Source organism: Liolophura sinensis, chromosome 1 (assembly GCF_032854445.1).
Source record: "Liolophura sinensis isolate JHLJ2023 chromosome 1, CUHK_Ljap_v2, whole genome shotgun sequence".
NCBI classification, from domain to species: domain Eukaryota; kingdom Metazoa; phylum Mollusca; class Polyplacophora; order Chitonida; family Chitonidae; genus Liolophura; species Liolophura sinensis.
In genome coordinates this window covers 68,668,586-68,687,621 of record NC_088295.1, presented here as the reverse complement: position 1 = coordinate 68,687,621, position 19,036 = coordinate 68,668,586, and the positions used below count along the sequence as shown (strand labels likewise).

The window sequence follows — 19,036 nt, the reverse complement described above, 5'->3', positions numbered from 1 at the left end:
GATTCTAGCTGGTCTTACTAAGATATTGTTTTATGATTTCCGATTGTTCTGTTTTACAATTTTCACTAGTCCGTTATTTATCAAAAAAACCTTATATTACCTTAGCTCATATTTTCATGATCAACTTCTAAACGGGATAAAGCAAGCCCTCTCGGGTTTATGTTCCCGCCATGGAGCGGCATATCACTATAACATATGCACTTTCTTTACCAGTGTCTTCTTCATTCCTGTTTGCATCTGATGAAATGTGTTTTGTTGTACCCTGCAGCATTTCTGGTGAAATAAAAAAAAATAAACAAATAAAAATAGACCGGAAATTGCTGTTAGCAAGGGAAATGATAATCGGTTTTTGTTTCAAGAAACAGTAATCTCTAGAAACAGTAACGGCTCTATATACCTGAGAAACTTAGCTCTTCTTCTGTAAATTATCCGCTCAGTGTAAACTGTAAAGATTCTATTTTGGAGCGAACCATGTAAGCAACTTCTAGAGAATTCATTTAGTATTCACTGAACTGAAGAAGCGCCGAAAGTTCAAGATTTAAATTAAAAAAAGATGGTCATCAAGGGTTGGTTGTTCGAAGGTATATTGGTTAAGTCGGGCTTAAATCTTAAAACCAGTCTTTTTCTAATATTAAACGGATGAGATCTAGACAGTTAATATCGGTTTTAACGAACTGTTTTCAGGACGAAGGTTATGCATGCAAGCTTATGTCGAGAATACTGTAATTAAATGTAGTGAGCATATGGTAACAGAACATCGGAAACTGTCTCTAAAAATATATCTGCTTATATTTTTAGATTTTTTTCTTATGGATTAAATGCAGCTGTTCAAATTGTAAGGTAAACCATACAGCTAGAGGTACTCTGGCGTCACATCGTCTGTATTTCTTTGTATTTACCTATAGGTACATTATTTTAGAACATTATTTTTGTAATCTTTACTTGTAGGTTATAAGAGCTATTCCAACATTAAAACACCAGCTTTAAGGTTTAAATAGCCTACCATAGAGGTCAAACATTTGAAGGCATTTTTTAAAAAAATCTAAAAATAAATGAAAGTAAATGAAATAATTTCATGGATAAGTTAAGGGAATTTGGCATAATTTGACATTCACATGTCATTATAACTGGCTTCCTGATGGAATGTTGCCAGAATAGAAAATTAGATTATGAAAAGGATAGGGCGTCTCTTTCATATGACGGTTCATCCGGGTTCAGTCACGACATGACATATGTAAGTACCTAAGAATTTAAATTCGGTAATCTTGGGACTACCTCAACATGAGCATGAATAGGCCAAGTGCTGGTCGGTCTGTTTATATAATGTGGCTGAGTAGGGCGTCTTGTTTGGTGTCTTCCTCAAGGGGTTTCAGTGAAACAGAATAATAAATATATCGGGAATAGGTCTATTATAAGGAGACGTCAACGCTGAAAGCTACGTTAAATCCCTACCAGAGTAACAAAGAACCTGTTAAGTAATTATAGGTGCTGTCCCTGTAGAGACTTAATTTTCACACAAGATATTTTCTACAGGCTGATTAAAAACATAAGTGTATACCTTCAATCCCCCAAAACCCAGGACACGTTTAGGTACCGTACAAAGTTAATTTAGTATGCATGTGCGCCTTCTAATATTTGTGTGAGACGGATAATTTAAAAATAAAATAAGATTAAAAACTTCGTAAATTTTTCCTTTGTGACAAAACTGGGTATAATAAACCCTTTGATAATCTCTTTTATCTTTAAGCAATGAAAATTGCTTGTATAGACTGTGTGGGCTTGTAAAGGGCATGGAAGCGAAGTAGGGTGCCCAATACAGATGGCTGGAGAGGGGTGATGTTATGGTGGATGGGGAACGGTGGTGGGGTAGGGGGGAACGGTGGTGGGGTAGGGGGGAACGGTGGTGGGGTAGGGGTGGATGGGTGGTGGGGTAGGGGTGGATGGTTGGTGGGCTAGGGGTGGGAGGTGGCGTAGAGGTTTGAGGCTGGGTTTTTAGGTATTAGTGGTAAAAATCGTTATCAGAATCCATACTTTGGTGTAATGTGATTTGTTAAAACATATGTTGAGGCGAATTTATCGTAACATTACTTTAAAAAAAATTTTCAAAAAAAAAAAAAAAAAAACACCCGACACGATACGATGATAAGCTAAGTCCCATAGTAAAACGGGTTAGACTACCAGTACGTGAATATAATTATCTTAAAGGTGCAGAAAACATAAAAAAATTACACTTCAGATGAACGAGTGTGAAAAGTTAGTAGTAAATGTGGTCTTCAATATTTTTTACGATTTTTCTCTAAATAGAAAAGACACTTGAAAATAATTTTAGTATGGTGGGTATTTGGAGCCACTTCTTGATATATATTTTCTTTGCGTTATTTATTTGATTGGTGTTTTACGCCGTACTCAAAAATATTTCATTAATACGACGACTGACAGCATTATGGTAGGAGAAAACCAGGCAGAGCCCGGAGGAAACGCAGGTTGCTGGTAGACCTTCCAGAGAAGGTGTACGGCCGGAGACGCAGCCAGGATGAGCTGAACTTGAACCCACAGCGACTGCATTGGTGAGGGGCTCCTGGGTCATTGAGCCGCACTGGCGTGCTAACCCCCTTGGCTAAATATTGTTAGTAAAGGGAAACAACTCGTCCTGGCAATTACTGTTACTGAGGCGGAAATAAAAATCAACATCAAATCAAAATCCGTCAGCCAACCTGGAAAAATGGCGATGATGTCGGGGTACATCAATGTGGAAAACTGGGTGGCAGACCAAGTCGCTGCCTGGCTTAGAGGTCAGTAATTTCTGCACCCTGTCTGTTTTGTATAGCGCAAACTCTATGCGTCACGCCAAAACCTCAAAGTGCCCCTTGCCTACAAATGTCAAATCTTGCTCAGCATGTGTTGTTGTTGTTGTACGGTTACCTCCAACATAAGTTATCGTTACTAATAATATTAGACCCTGTTGCTCTGTTAAACCCTAACGACAACCCCAGTCCAATATATCAAGTCGTAAAAGATGTACAGTATCCGTAATCTAGTACTGATACCCGTACTGTGATAGGCATTTTTCTAATTAGCCTACCGGCCCCGATAGCTCAGTTGGTAGAGTGCCCCCTTCGGGAGGTGTAGTTCCCCCTTCGGGAGGTGTAGTTCCTTGGTCAATCCTGGGTCGAGTCACTCCTAAGACTTTAAAAGAGGAAGTGTGGCGTTCAGCATTAACAGGATAGTGCAACGACCGGTTGACCCGTTTCAGTATAATGACATGGGTGAGGCGGCTTACTTGCCTGCGGTAAGTCGTCTCAGTGAAGCGGCAATAGATAAAAGAGCGGTGGAAATCCGTCATGCAACAGGGTGGCAAATAACATGCACTCCAAGGACTCCTTCGTTGTCATATGACTGAAAAATTGTTAAGTACGACATTACACCCCATCTCCTTAATTGTGGAAGGGCGAGTCCATGCCACAGAAGTGCTGCCGCCACTGAAATATCATGCCGTAGACACCAGACATGACACTCAACCTAGTCATATTATACTGACACCTGGCCAACCAGTCCTGTTTCCCTTGCTCTAACCTCTCAGTACTGAGCGCCAAATGAGGCAGCAACAAGTACCATTTTGGTATGACTCAACCCGGCTTTGATCCAGGGTGTAGAATTTGAACACAAACATTTAAATTGCAAGGCAGTAATCAAGCCTCCTAATTAACATGCAGGATATATACTTCAGTATCTATTATATAATAACCCAAGAGGTCTAAATATCAAGGAGATGTGAAGGTAACTGTTTGTATATTATAGATCTTCAGTGGCACCTGACCATGGCGTTATTGTGGTGTAAATGTTACACCTGCAATATTTAATCTTAACAGGCTAACTAAAGTGTTGCTCTTGCTTCAGCTAGAAAGCCCCTATTACCAATGAGATCACCAGATAGAATTGTTCACTGCTTTGATTGGCTTTTAAGGTGTTAAGTTAGTCTAGCTTCATCAGGTATCAGGTGATGAGCGGTGGTTTATTCCAAGCTTTCCTTCATCAATAAATCTGACTGCCTGCTAATAGCTGAAACATTTTTGAGTGCAGTGTTTCATAAACATCATTGAAATAAAACAGAAGTATTAATAAATGCTGTAAGTTGCTTTAGTGGAAGGTTAATTATGTTACATTTTTGGAGTAGGCCTTAAATGAGGTTAGGTATTGTTCCACATTAAATTGCCATGTCATGTTTGAATTATACATGTATCTGTCTGATTAAGATATTCGCCCAAAGTTCACTTGTGGTAAACCACTACTCATGAATTTCTTCTATATATGTCTATTCCAGGCCTAGATGATGTAGTTTTGCCATATGTCCATTTCTTCCTCAACAATGGGATCAATGGAAAGAAGCTTTTAATGCTTACTCATCAAGATTTGGAGGATTTTGGAATAACCAAGTTAGGCCATCAAGAACTTATCTTGGAAGCTGTTGATCTTCTTCGTGCTTTGGTAAGTATATGTACATACAGAACTTAATTTTCTCCTGTAAGTGTATGGATCTAAATGTATGTCAGGTTATCATAGAGGGTGACTCTGTTTTGGATGTTTTGTTTCAGTGTATGTCTTTTTTTCTCTCTCATGAGTTATGTATACAAGTGTTCTTGGAAGACCTCTCAATTTGAAGAAAAATCAAATTACATCCATATTTTAGTACCATGCTGAAGCAGATTCATGAGTTTTAGTTGGTCTATTATAGCGTGAAATGGTGATTGCAAGGGTTCAGTACATAAGCTAATAATTCAGAAATGAACAAAAAAATTTCTGAAGTGATATCTCTTGCATGAGCAGAAGCAGAAGCTTCACTTTAAATAGCCCATCGCGCATGGAACATACGGTACTGTACTTTATACTAATCTACTTTATAACTGACCTAGCTCATGAGTGGTGAGACGGCCAGCTGAGAGCTGGTTAAGCTTTACCTTTAAATCAAGGCTGAGAAACTTGTTTGTCCTATTACAGGAATACAGTCACAAGAGTTGGCAGTATCTGTGTTTAACACTGCAGTATTTGTGTGTTATAATGGTGCAGTGCTTCTATATTTTCACACGGAGCAAAACTACAAAAAAACATAAGTGCAAGCGTTTTGATAAAGTCTGTAAGCTGTAATTGTGCTAACTGGTATAATATTTATCAAAGTCCTATCTGAGAACAAAGTGCTGTTTGATTTATTTGAGGGTTACATTTATGATAACTGTGTGTTACATATGATTGTGATCTCACTGAAGTGCTTTCAGTTCTACTTCCTTGTTTAAGTGGTCTTGATTTTTTCCTGATATCAGGATAATTTTAACTGTGGTATGAAGATCAATCAGATGTTTGTGTACAAGTGTCAGTGCCCTGGCAAAGAGAGCAGTGCGCTGGGATTTAGTGATTTATTGATTAATATGTATGCATCTGTGTACCTGTATATATATTTTTATTGCCATTTAAGACTGTACTCAAGAGTTTTTTTACTCACATGTATATGATGGCTGTTAGTATAATATGGGTGTATTAAGGAGAAAGCGCATAGAGTAAACCACAGACATTTGTCCTATGTTCACATTTGTGACATATGCCATACTGGTGAAAAGCATGTGATCTCCAGTGAACTTCATGTAATACTACATAAAAGAACACCATTAATTGGTTATTACCACCATAGCCCCAAGAGGAATGCAACCAGGGGAATAATGAAAAACTCCCTGTCAGATAATAGTATTGAATCCACAAATAGTTCCCTGTGATTTTATCAGTGAGGCAGCATTCTTAATATACCAGTAACTGTGTACCCTTGTGGCAAGTAGTTTGTAGGCTCCAGAGAGTACATCAATCAAACCCATACCTGTTCCCTGTATATTTACAGCATTATGGCTTTGAGACAGAGAATCTGCAGTCAGTGACACTGCACCTTGGGTGTAAAGCCAAGAGCCTCCATAACGATCTACAAGCGACAGGTGTGGAAAATGACATGAATAATGGTAATGTCAGTTACACTGGACAATCCAATCATCAGAGGCTTCCTGTGTCAGTCCTGTCCTCTGTGGCTGATATCCTCACAGCACTGAAAGTTGTTGTCTCATGGCTGGATAGGTAACAACAAGCAGTATTCTTGATGTCATGTGAATTAATTTAACATTATGGGAAAAAAATTAAAAGCAATATGTTAAAGAAAAACGACCAACAATATGTCAAGTCTGAAAGTATAACATTGTGAAAAAAAATGAAAATATAAATGATCTAAAATGGTGAAAATTGTATACGCTGCATGTGAATATTTGCTCATATTTGTTAAACAAAATCAGTGAAAACATTTTTGTTATGTATGTATTATTATGTAGCTAATTACCGTATGTGTTGTAAATACATTTCACCAGGGCTCCATTTGAAAGCATGTATGAGATGTGCTTGCAAAGGAACACGATTGTGAAAATTGGCATAGATCTGATAGCTGTCACACAGAAGGATCATCCCAGACAGGAGGCAGAGGATGCAATCATGAAAAGTGTAAGAATTCTCATGTAATCCCATCTACCCCTTCACTGATATGCAGCTTGGGTTCTACTTAAAGTGTATTAATGTTAACGGGATCCCAGTCATCCAGCCTTTCACATCTGGAGCAAGCAGCAATCTCAGTTTAAATATGCATATAATAGTGCATTATTTATGTTTTACTGCACTTCATTGCTTATTTGTTTGCAAAATTACCGTGCGGAATTTTGTCCTGGAATTTGTGTTTAGTTTATAATCCAGACAAGAGACCCGGTCACTGCAAACCTCATTTAAACTGACAGTATTCAAGTGTTTAACTCTGTGTATTTTTGCATTTAACATGGCAATATTTGTATGGTTAACATTGCAGTATTTATGCTGTATTATATATATATAGCACCATTTCTGCCTTTTTAAGACATTCTGGCACAGATAGTGTTTCTGTGTTATAGTATGCAGCATTTCTTTTTATAATGATGCAGTATTTCTGTGTTATAATGATGCAGTATTTTTGTGTTATAATGATGCAGTATTTCTGTGTTATAATAGTGCAGTATTTCTGTGTTATAATGGTGCAGTATTTGTGTCCTTCCACAGCGCAGTCTCATGTCTGATATCGTTGAAGAGTTTGTGATACATGCATGGAACTCTCTAGTTATTCAGCCCACTTCATTGACATTGGCAGTATCCATGTGTTTAGTGTTACAGTATTTGTTTGTTATAATGATGCAGTATTTGTTTGTTATAATGATGCAGTATTTGTTTGTTATAGTGATGCAGTATTTGTTTGTTTCTCACAGTGCAGTATTATGTCTGATATCTGTGATGAGATTGTGATCCAGTCCCGGGACCCTCTGGTCATTCAACCCACTTCACTGGAGCTGGCCACCATCAGAAAGAAGCCAGGAGAGGAACTGGTGAGATTCCTGATGTTTCTGTTGCTTGAACAACTTATGACATTTCTGAAGCTTTCAGTTGCTCTGCTTCACTACTACGATAACTTTTCTGAAGTTTCTGTTATGTTAGTTACTGTAGACTTTCCTAATTGTTCTGTTGCTATGGTTACTTTTGGCTTTACTGCAATTTCTTTTGCTATAGTTGCCTTTGATATTTCGGAAGTTTGTTTTGCTATACATGTGTAGTAACTATTTTCTGTTGCTGTAGTTACTTTTGAGTTTTCATAAATTTCTTTTAATAGAGTGTCTACTGACATCGCAGGAGTTTCTGCTGGTATAGTTACTACTGACATTTCTGATGTTTCTGTTGCTATAGTTACTACATGTATTGACATTCCTGAAGTTTGTGTTGCCATAGTTACTATAGGAATTGCAGAAGTGTATCTTGCTCTACTTTCTATTAATATTCTTGAAGTTTTCTGTTTGCTATGGTTTCTGTTGACATTTCTAAAATTATATTTGACCAGTGCAAATAAAGGAAGATATAAAGGAAGAATTCAGTTTTTATGTTTATGAACTGAAAGTTAATCTTTGTGTATGCATGCCAGGGTAAGATTGCACATGTTAATTGGCTGGAATATTATTTTGAAAATATTTGGAGAAAATAAGAAGAAATATAGTAGTCATGATTATACAGTAATGTCTGTCAACTCTAATGGTTACAAACCAGATGGTTTTGCAGGAAGAAAAAAATGTCAACACAGAAAACTTGAGGATATCTGTTATTTTTTTTTATTAAAGCGACATGGAACTGACAGATTTTCATAATTGCTATTTGCATTTGAAATTATGTTATAAAGGGAGTAGAGTTTCAGACAATTACAGCATATGAGGGAGGATACTGACTTCTTTTAGCTGATTGGAACATGCATCGACCAATGTTAATATTAAAATGAAATTAGGAAATTTTTGTGACACTTTAAATATTGTTGCTCTTTTCCTCCACAGGGTATGCACATCCAGTCCTCTTATTATGGAATACACGCTATAGGAGGTGTCAAAGATTTGGTATGCTTACATTTTAATTCAGTCTATATAAAGTATATCTGGTAAACTTTGCCTCAATTTTTTTTTGTTAATATTTTCTCCTTTTTGAGTTGTTCCATCTGCTTGCCACAGAGAAGATTGTCTCATTTTAAATATGTAAATTACTGCTGTAACAACCCTGTAGAGTACCTTATACATATGCACATATGTTTGATGTGGGGATTTAATTCAGGCTTTTGGACCTAATTGCTTATATTAGAGTGTCCGCCTCATAGTCGGCAGGCCTGGGATCAAACGTGGGTCGGCTCTTACCAAAGACTTTAGTATTGATACTTATTGCTGCCAAACAAGAAGTATCTGGGTTGGGTGTCGTGTCTGGTATATTCGGCGTGATACTTCAGTGACGACAGTACTTTGGCAGTACATGGACTCGCCCTGCCACAAGAAGACACAGTATACGTGCACACTCCTAATAACTCCTTGTCATCACATAACTGAAAAATAGTTAAGTATGATGTCAAATCCCATGCATACATATTCAGTTCAGATTTAGTTCATATCAGAAACTTGATAAATTTTTCTGCATGGTTTTTGCATGAGTTTTGAGGCTTCACTCCAAAAACGTTCACTGTATATAATACAAAGTATAATAATGATATACAAAGCAGAGCAAAAATTTTCTGCATCTGCCATGCCATGTTAACGACAAACATAAATTAAAATGTAGTTTGTGCATGATTTGTTTTTATTTAGATGTGAGGTTTTGTAAAAATACATCATTCACTGCTGATCGAATCGTTTGCAGCTTGGAGTTGGAGATGGAAGAAATAAATATTCAGGACATACATGTACATGATACTTGGTACTGATAAACATTTTAGAAATATTAAGTTTTTCTATGAACTTTCTTTCACTTTTACAAAGCGACATTTCTTTTCTTCCAGTCTCCTGCATTTCTGTGTGGTAAGATAGAGAAAGGAGATGAAGTCATAGCTGTCAATCACCAGATTGTGGTAAGATTTGAAATAATAAAATGCCATTATTACTTCTAAATTCAAGTCTCTTTACAATTTTATTTTTACAAGTATTTTTTTCTGTTGTTTGGCACCTGTTTTCAGGTTTGCTTTAACATATTTTAGGCCTGACAAGTGATTAGTCTGCAGCCCGGATCTTTGATAAATGTACAAATTGTGAACAGAGTAGGCTTACACGTTGTGTCGTGTTATATCATGCTAAGCATGCCATACTTGTGTGTGTGCGCTTCTTTCAAATTCGATTTTACTTTTTACTTAGCATTAAACAGGAAGAGGGGTGTTTGACAGATGTTGATGTCAACTCTTTCACGTAGCACTTTTGTGAAATATGTTCTCTTAAAGATGATTCAGAATAGAAGCAACAGTCTAGAAAATTTTACAACTCATTTAATTTAGGGGGAGGTGGTGAATAGGATAAAGGAAAGTTCATCAATTAGAGATTTGGTTTAGATTTACAGTTACTTGGTCTGTGAAGGTTGTATGCACTAAGGAACTGAAGGAGTCAGTTCTCTGAATAAGCAATTGTGGACCATTTGTTGAATGTATGAAAAAGTAAATACTTCTCTATACAACCTCTTAGTACTACACAAATAGAGTTCTTTTATTTTGTATTTTTACAGGTTGGTTGGCAACTGAAAAAGTTAGTGAACACCCTAAAGGAAAAGCCAAAGGAAGTTGTTTTATTACTGAAGAAACGTCCTCACCATATCAACCCGTTTGGAAATGTGCCAAACAAGAAGAAATTGACGCAGAAGCAGCAGGCGGCTACGTTACCCTCAATCACTAAGCGGCGCTCCAGGGAGGGAGACAAGCAGCCACGCCCCTCCCTACAGGAGTTTGTCAGTGTTACCCCACCCGCAGAGGAAGTAGGCTTTTCCCCAAAGTAAGTCCGACTTTACCTTTTATGTCTTAGTTTTTGATGATATCACAACTGTGTTTATGGTACAGTACACAATATACATTAACATGTCGAAGTAGGGCTAAATAGTTTACAATAATACTTTGTTTTTTGCCATAACCATAAGTAAGGAGTTCAGTGTAAGTCTTTTGCAAATTTGGACACTATAGACTTTTGAGACATAATCCTGGAATCATACATTTAGCCAGAGGGGTGTCTCAGTGTCTTTGAGACTCCCGATTCTGACAAAATCAACATGGGAGAGATAGGGAAAATAGGAGAAAATTGGAAAAATTAGAGACAGCCTGATTTTAAGTTCTGGCTAAATCTATGCCTTGATTGAAAACCAAAGATGTAAAGACCAGAGTAGTTCACAGTGACCAGTCATTCTCCTGCTCAGAGGTACAGATATGCCTTTTCTTGGATTTAATTCATGCCTTCGCAGGTACGTGGTCAGGCTCATTTTCAACTATGACAAAGCATTCAGAACTGTTGATAGCTTGCTCAGAACTTGACAAACATATTTCTGTCGTATCTGTGTTGGTCTCATGACATGTGAGAAGAGTTGAGAGTTCCAAGGAAGGATAAGTGGAGTAAGTGCATGCTGAAGGACACCTGTATTCTCACCACTGCTTCAGATGTTTTTGTCCACAAATGTCATGTAAATCTGACCTACGTACTATGCAAATATACCTACATGTATATGTATGTCACAGTGTAGTAAATTTTGTATGTTGGCATGTGAACAGATTTATCATTGCCTGATGAAGGAGACATTATTTTGACACAGCTGGAAAGAGCTACTGGCTCTGTCAGTTGAGTGCTCATTCTTTGTTAAACTGAAGGGTGTGGTCTTGCTTAGAGTGTATAGGTAAGCTTTCATTAGTTTTTGGGGAATGCAGAAACGAGTCATCTTATAATAAGCAATGATCTTACTTCTACTTCATTGTGAATGTGAAAACCAGTTTGAAATATTCTCTGAGTTCATGAAGATTGTATCACTCTTATGATAGTAGTCAAACGTTTGATTGCAAGAAGCATTGTCTTACTGTTCATTACATACTGACTATGTTACTATGCTGACATACGTTGGATGGTCTGTCAGAAACCTGCGGATGGTCCCCTTTGCTCTGCCTGGTTTCTTCCCGCCATAATGCTGGCTGCCATCGTATGGGCAAAATATTCTTGAGCATGGCATAGAACACCGATCAAATAAATAAATACTTTGTTTATACATTCACTTGAGTAACAAATCTGTAAAGTACATAGGTCATGGAATTGGGGGTTTACATAGATATTTTTCATTTTTTGGCAAGTCCCCTTTCACTGTGGCATTAGTTCGCGCCTTCTGATTTAGAAAAAACATATGTTGATTTAAGATTTTATATTTTTATTAGATTGTGAATACGATGGGGGAATCTTAATCTGCACCTGTCAGTCAGTGACTCATAGGTGTATCTGTGTGCTAGTGTGTTTATGTGTGACAGAATTAAATAGGATGGTTTAGTACACACTTTCTGACCACTATTGTCATGAACATATTTATTTTTCAAGATCATTGCTTTCTTCTATTCATTTATATTCAGGTTATAGACTTTAGCAAGTTGCCTGGGTTTTGCAGCTAGAATTTGAGTGTTACCCTGTGAGCAGGTCAGAACCACTCAGTATATGTGGGTGCGTTACTTGATGCCGCCCATGGCCACAAAATATAGGGGAGGAGGCATATATGTTTTATGAAGACCTATCACAGTCTCTAGCAATGTTTTATGTATAGCTGAATTAACAAACCATTGGGACCTTTATAACAAGTATAGGTACCTGAGAAATCTCCTAACATATTAAAGGAATTTCATTGAGAGCTCTAATCCAAAAAACAGTATAATTAAGGCTTAAAATTATGCAAGGAGAATGATATGAGATTACTAGCTAACATCCCTGAAAACTTCTTAATCATTAAATTTGTCATATTTTATTGCTCAGATAATGTGTCAGTTGTTTGGTAATGAATTGTATTCTCGTGTTAAAGCACGTGTAGTGAGTCATACATATAACCCAAAGCACTTCAGCAGTTCGGTGTCCAAGAATGAATTCACTACTCTAAAAATGTTGAATTTGTTCAAGCAGTGAGTCATATTTAAATGTCTAAGCTGCATGGATGAATCATTGTTTAAGGCCCAAGCAATATGTGTCCTATTTTGCATTAAATCTTACATTAAAGATAACCTGGCTGGTAAGATTTGATTTTCCCCTTGGCAATTATACAGAGGGATATAGGAATCAGGTTGTCTGTTTGTATGTAATCATAACCTTCATAAAAGAAAAGAACACATTTATACATGTACAAAATATAACATACCTTAAATGAAAGAGCTATACTACAGGTTAAATAAAATATCTCAATTTTCTGCCAGCACTGCTTGTTATTTGAGTATATAATAGTTAAACATCGAACACTTAGAAATCTCCTTTAAGCCTCCATTTTAACAGATTACTTATGTCATTGTGCTTACCTTTGTGCAGCAGCTATTTGGGGCATGGCATTCCAAACATATCTTGGCAGCTTACAGCCATGCATATAGGCATCATGTGGCCCTCTAATACATCCTAAACTCTTTGTTTTTAGCTCTAACTGTGCACTAGCCCCCCACAGTGTTTTTTACCACCACAATGATTTTCAACTCATTAACATATGAAATTACTGCTCGACAGAATAATAATTTTGGTCTGTCTTGTTGATTTATTGGGAAGATCTGGGCACTAATTTAATTAGAGGATAGTAACTGCATAACAGTGTCAAACATGACTTGAACATTATGCAGTTTTACAAAGTGCTCAATCAGGAGAGCTACTGGTATTCTCTGAATGCCTTCTTAGAGTTGGCTTTCACAGACCTTGGAACCCACTATTATTGCAACACACGTAAGTATTTAGCTGAGACTGGAAATGCAGGGTAATCATATTGTAGAGGTAAACCTAAAGCACACCGACATTACAGTGAAAGAAGGCTTTCCATTGGACAAGCCTAAAACGTGGCGGGACTTCCACTGTGCCTGGAATCAGTGGATTTTATAGAAAATTACAATGTTTAAAACCAATTTCTTTCTTACAAAACTTACAAAAATAATAATAACAATAAAATAAAAAATATAATAATAATTTAAAAAATAGAATTCCAAGCAGTTTGTATACATCCATGTAGCTCTATCATTTAAGAAAACGTGCACCAACTTGGGTTGCGTCGTATCAGTTATTTGCCCTTTAAACGTAGAATGGGGACTTGTAGACAGTGAGTCCTTTTCAGCATCTCCTCTTACAGTGGTGATTGGATTTTCATTAAACTTTGAAAGCATTACATAGACCATGTGAGGATGTATATGTACTTATTACTACTTGGCTTGCGTTGCATTGCGTCAATTAGTTCCTGAGTTATTGTCCTTTAAACATTAATATTGAACTGGTAGATAGTGAGTCCTTGTCAACACAGCTTCTCCTATACTAATGATTGGATTTTCATGAAACTTAAACTTTGTAGGCTTGACAGAGACTATGCGAGGATGTGCATGTGCTGTTTGGATGACACCACATCCTTGTCTTTGGAACATAGAAAGGGACTGTAGAGAATGAATGCTTGTTACAGTTGAATACTGGTCTCTCTGTGGTGATATGTAGTGTGATCAGTCCCTGGTTTCCACCTCTTGATCAGTACTGATTTACATATATGTATGTAAACAGTCTGTGCCGAACTTTCTTAGATTTGTTGACACGCCTGGTTTCATATATAGCACATCTGTATGCTAATTGGGTGAGGGAGTGAAAGGACTAAACTTTCATATGGAGTTTTAACTTTCATATGGATTGAGGAAACTGCAGTGCCTTGGGTAAAGGTAAACCCAATCTTTGGCAAATTACTGATGAACTACCCCTATGTGATGTAGATATTCACATCATATTGATGGAAAACTGCACAAACTTCCCACATGTGATGTACAGATATTCACATCATATTGACAGAGAACTGCACAAACTTCCCACGTGATGCAAAGATATTCACATCATATTGATAGAAAACTGCACAAATTTCCCACATGTGATGTACAGATATTCACATCATATTGATGGAAAACTGCACAAACTTCCACATGTGATGTACAGATGTTCACATCATATTGATGGAAAACTGCACAAACTTCCACATGTGATGTACAGATATTCACATCATATTGATAGATAACTATACAAACTTCCCACATGTGATGTACAGATATTCACATCATATTGACAGAGAACTGCACAAACTTCCCATATGTGATGTACAGATATTTACATCATATTGATGGAAAACTGCACAAACTTCCCACATGTGATGTACAGATATTCACATCATATTGACAGAGAACTGCACAAACTTCCCACATGTGATGTACAGATATTCACATCATATTGATGGAAAACTGCACAAACTTCCCACATGTGATGTACAGATATTCACATCATATTGACAGAGAACTGCACAAACTTCCCACATGTGATGTACAGATATTCACATCATATTGATGGAAAACTGCACAAACTTCCACATGTGATGTACAGATATTCACATCATATTGATAGATAACTATACAAACTTCCCACATGTGATGTACAGATATTCACATCATATTGACAGAGAACTGCACAAACTTCCCACATGTGATGTACAGATATTCACATCATATTGACAGAGAACTGCACAAACTTCCCACATGTGATGTACAGATATTCACATCATATTGACAGAGAACTGCACAAATTTCCCACATGTGATGTACAGATATTCACATCATATTGATGGAAAACTGCACAAACTTCCCACATGTGATGTACAGATATTCACATCATATTGATGGAAAACTGCACAAACTTCCCACATGTGATGTACAGATATTCACATCATATTGATGGAAAACTGCACAAACTTCCACATGTGATGTACTGATATTCACATCATATTGATGGAAAACTGCACAAACTTCCCACATGATTAGGAAAAGTGTGGGAATCTACTGATCCCCTTTGTAGGGCAGGCTTTATTCCTGTACCTCGATGTATCAATTGCAAGCTTCATATTTCACTAATTCTTCAACCTTTTCAACCACATCCACAACCAATTTTTTTTAAACATCCTGAGACAACTGTGTGGTGTAGAAAAATAAGTTGGAACAGTTTTATTTAATTTTGCATCCTTAGTGACACAAACAAATCATTTTTAGTGTCATTTCCACAGTAATTGTATGCATAAATTCCACTGATAAAAGTGTATCAGAGGGTGATAAGGTTGAATATTTACAGCAAATAAAAATAAATGAGAAGGAATATCATTACTTGGGTATGCTTTTGTACAAATGTGTCCTGGATCTGAAACAATGGGTCACAGCCCATGGATTTCATTTACATACATGTTTTTTGCTCAGATCAGATTATATGATAATGCTATCCATATACTGATACAATTGTAAAAGTGATTATCTTGAATGTCTTATTGCCCTCTTCTGACTGCTATCAGCCGTCATACATGTACGCAGCACATGTACTTGATGATATATGTCAGCAGATAACCTGTAGAAATGATTTAATAGCAGTGTATTCTGGAGGAAATAACCTTCCTTCCTTCCTTCCTTCCTGTTGGCATGCTTTTTCAGAACTTGCAGTTTAGCTGGTTTGAATTCCTGTTATTCCTACCAACACATGAAACTCTGTATCGGACGAACACTGATATCATCTCTGAGGTAAAGTAGACATGTGACATGTATACATGCAGTTGGCTTTGCGTGTAGGTAATTAACCGTTTCAGATACATGCAATTATGTGTGTCTAAAATAATCATGTGCTCATGTGAGTTCAGATATCTTCCTGGTAATTTCACTTTGGTTTGGCTCTTCACACATTTTGGGACTGGTATGTCTTTTCATGTAGGCTTTAGGTTTAGGAATGCTTTCTTCATGGTTTGAAAAACAACTGCTAACGAAAGTATACTGTACAGTATGTGCTGCTTTAATATAGGTACTTTATTAAGTCTGTCTTATAAAATACATGTGAGTACCATCTGATACTGTAGACCATGATTGGATATTGTAGATTGATGATTGACACAAGGCAAATGGGTAAGAGTGGATACAAGATCGTGATGACATTGCATGATCTTCTGGTTTTGTATATTTGTACATCTTTCTCACTGGTGATATGTCATGTTAAGATAAAAACCAACTGATTCTAAAGTAACGAGCTTTTGTGAAAGTCAATTTAACGAAGAGGTCACACACCTGATTAAATACTTGTATGTTATGTAACAGTTAAATGGGCATGCATGCATTACCACATAAACTATTGATGGAATGGTTTAATGGAGAAAGTGTGCTTTACTCCCAGTGCTGAAAGTCAGAAATACACTCTGTGTGTGAGTGTGCATAGGTATTTAAATTTTAACACGCTTGGTAGTTACATGAATGTTTAGTTGAGATAGGATCGATACTTTAATCTTGTGTTGTGAAAGACAGTAACATACAGTAACTGAACTCTCTTGATCTTTATTTATTTATTTATTTATTTCATTGGTGTTTTACGCCGTACTCAAGAATATTTCACTTATACGACGGCGGCCAGCATTATGGTGGGTGGAAACCGGGCATAGCCCGGGGGAAACCCACGACCATCCACAGGTTGCTGGCAGACCTTCCCCCTTACGGTCTTGATATTTAAAATATTGATATGTGATAATATTTTGACTTGGCATTGAATGTGTGAAAGCTACGTTCATACTTAGCTTATATAACCTTACAGGACTCCCCACAAGATTATGACCTCTACTTCAAGGTCAGGTCTAATAATTTACAACAAAGCATGATTTTTAGCTAGTTCTCCTAAGTTTTGGGAACATCTTGTCTGCTCCTTTTATCCAATATAAATGTAATCTTGTCAGGATAAGACGTTTTCTCTTTTCTACTGTGGTTAGTCTGTTTTATGAACAACGTATAAATATCTTTACTTTTCCCCCAAAAAAACCCCAAGAAAATGAGAAATGTTGTTTTGGCTCTCTGCACTACTAATATCTGTCTCAAAAATGAGAAGAATTACAGTATTAGTATTGTTCTATGTGCCAGTTTTATAAAACTGTATTCTGTGGAAGACAGATATGCAAATTCAATAATTGTTTTTATGTTTTATGTTTTAGTTGCTTGTAGAAGGCATGGTTGTTTTAATATCTCTCACATGAGTAGAGTATAGATAATCCTATGTTCTTTATGTTGACCTATTGTGTTTAGGTGTTATGAGGCTGTGTATTTTTTTGTAGAAGTGATGAGGCACATTTGAGAGGCTAACCTTATGTCTAACTGTATTAACTCTATGTGTTTATTCCCCCTTCTTGTTTCAGTTTGTGTGTATTTTGATATGCATGAGTGTCTTGTGTTTGATTTTCTGTTGGTCAGTCCAGTGAGTAAGTCGTCTGTTAGGTGGAGCAGACGTGTCCAGAACAAACTGCCTTATCCAGACAACAATCGCTCATCCAACAGTGTACACATGCAGTAAGTAATGATGTCATGCTGCGCACCTGTCATACTGCTCACCTGATATACTATTGCCAGTCTGCAGTTCAAAGTATGGCCTACGCACTGCTGCAAAATTTACCCTAAGGCTTGTATTGCTTTTAATCCTTTTTTTGTTCTTTTAAGTTTGCAGCATCCTGTGTGCCTCGTGCAATGTTACGAGTGAAGGCATCTCACAAATGCCTTTTTAACTCACTTGTGTTGCTTATGTACTGAGTGTTGCTTGTGTACTGCGTGTTGCTTATGTACTGCGTGTTGCTTATGTACTGTGTGTTGCTTATGTACTGCCTGTTGACTTGTACTTGAGGTTGACTGCTTGTGTATTATTGCAACAGATATTTTTTGGACTCCTTTGTTTTAGCCTTAACAACAGTCTAATAAGTGAATAAATTATGACTCAGCTTTGGGTAATTATCATCTTATACTACACATAGATACATGTACTTGTGCATTATTACAGTGGACACATTGACTCATTATCTTGTACTTGCTTGTATTATACAGAAGCGTAATACTTCATGCATTATTACAACAGGCATTGTATGACTCATTTCTGCTATCTTTATGACTTAAGATTGTCTGGTATTTGGCATATACTGCCACATCATGACTGATTTCTGCTTTTTCTGTGCTCATTGTCATCTGGGACTTGGCGCATACTGCTTTTGCATTTTTTACCTTATTACTACAGACATTTTATGACTCAGGTGTGCTGTCTCTGTACTCATTGTCATCATATACTTGGCATATACCGCTTTCACATTATCACAACAGACACTTTGAAACTCATTTGTCCTCTCTCTACATACTAATCATTGAACGGTACTGCTTGTGCAGTATTGCTAGTAACATATTAAGGAGAATTTGTGCTACATTTTTACTTTTATTTAATATTCTTTACTTGGCAAATGTTGCTTTTACATTATTACAACAAATAGCTCCTGGCTTACATTTGTTCTCAGTATAATTGTGTGATTTATTACTGTTTTTGTATTGTGATAATTGGCTCTATTTTTCTACATGTAGCTATCAGTAATCTTCTGTATCCCTTATATAGTTTAAGTACTTCTATGT

The 19,036-nt window shown here is 36.8% G+C and overlaps 1 protein-coding gene across 3 annotated transcripts in view; it reads left to right on the top strand.

The window, feature by feature from the left end:
- The first annotated feature begins 2,684 nt into the window (after positions 1-2,684).
- Positions 2,685-19,036, top strand: part of LOC135482218 (connector enhancer of kinase suppressor of ras 2-like) — a 38,091-nt gene continuing 21,739 nt past the window's right edge. For 2 of the 3 annotated variants that reach the window (XM_064762092.1, XM_064762090.1), the window contains exons 1-9: positions 2,685-2,792; positions 4,322-4,485; positions 5,882-6,108; positions 6,393-6,522; positions 7,308-7,424; positions 8,412-8,471; positions 9,395-9,463; positions 10,105-10,367; positions 17,846-17,941. In XM_064762092.1, the coding sequence (XP_064618162.1) occupies positions 2,723-2,792; positions 4,322-4,485; positions 5,882-6,108; positions 6,393-6,522; positions 7,308-7,424; positions 8,412-8,471; positions 9,395-9,463; positions 10,105-10,367; positions 17,846-17,941 (1,196 nt within the window). In that variant the 5' untranslated portion in view covers positions 2,685-2,722. The remainder of the gene's footprint in view (positions 2,793-4,321; positions 4,486-5,881; positions 6,109-6,392; positions 6,523-7,307; positions 7,425-8,411; positions 8,472-9,394; positions 9,464-10,104; positions 10,368-17,845; positions 17,942-19,036) is intronic. The other variant, XM_064762091.1, reaches the window with a different exon arrangement.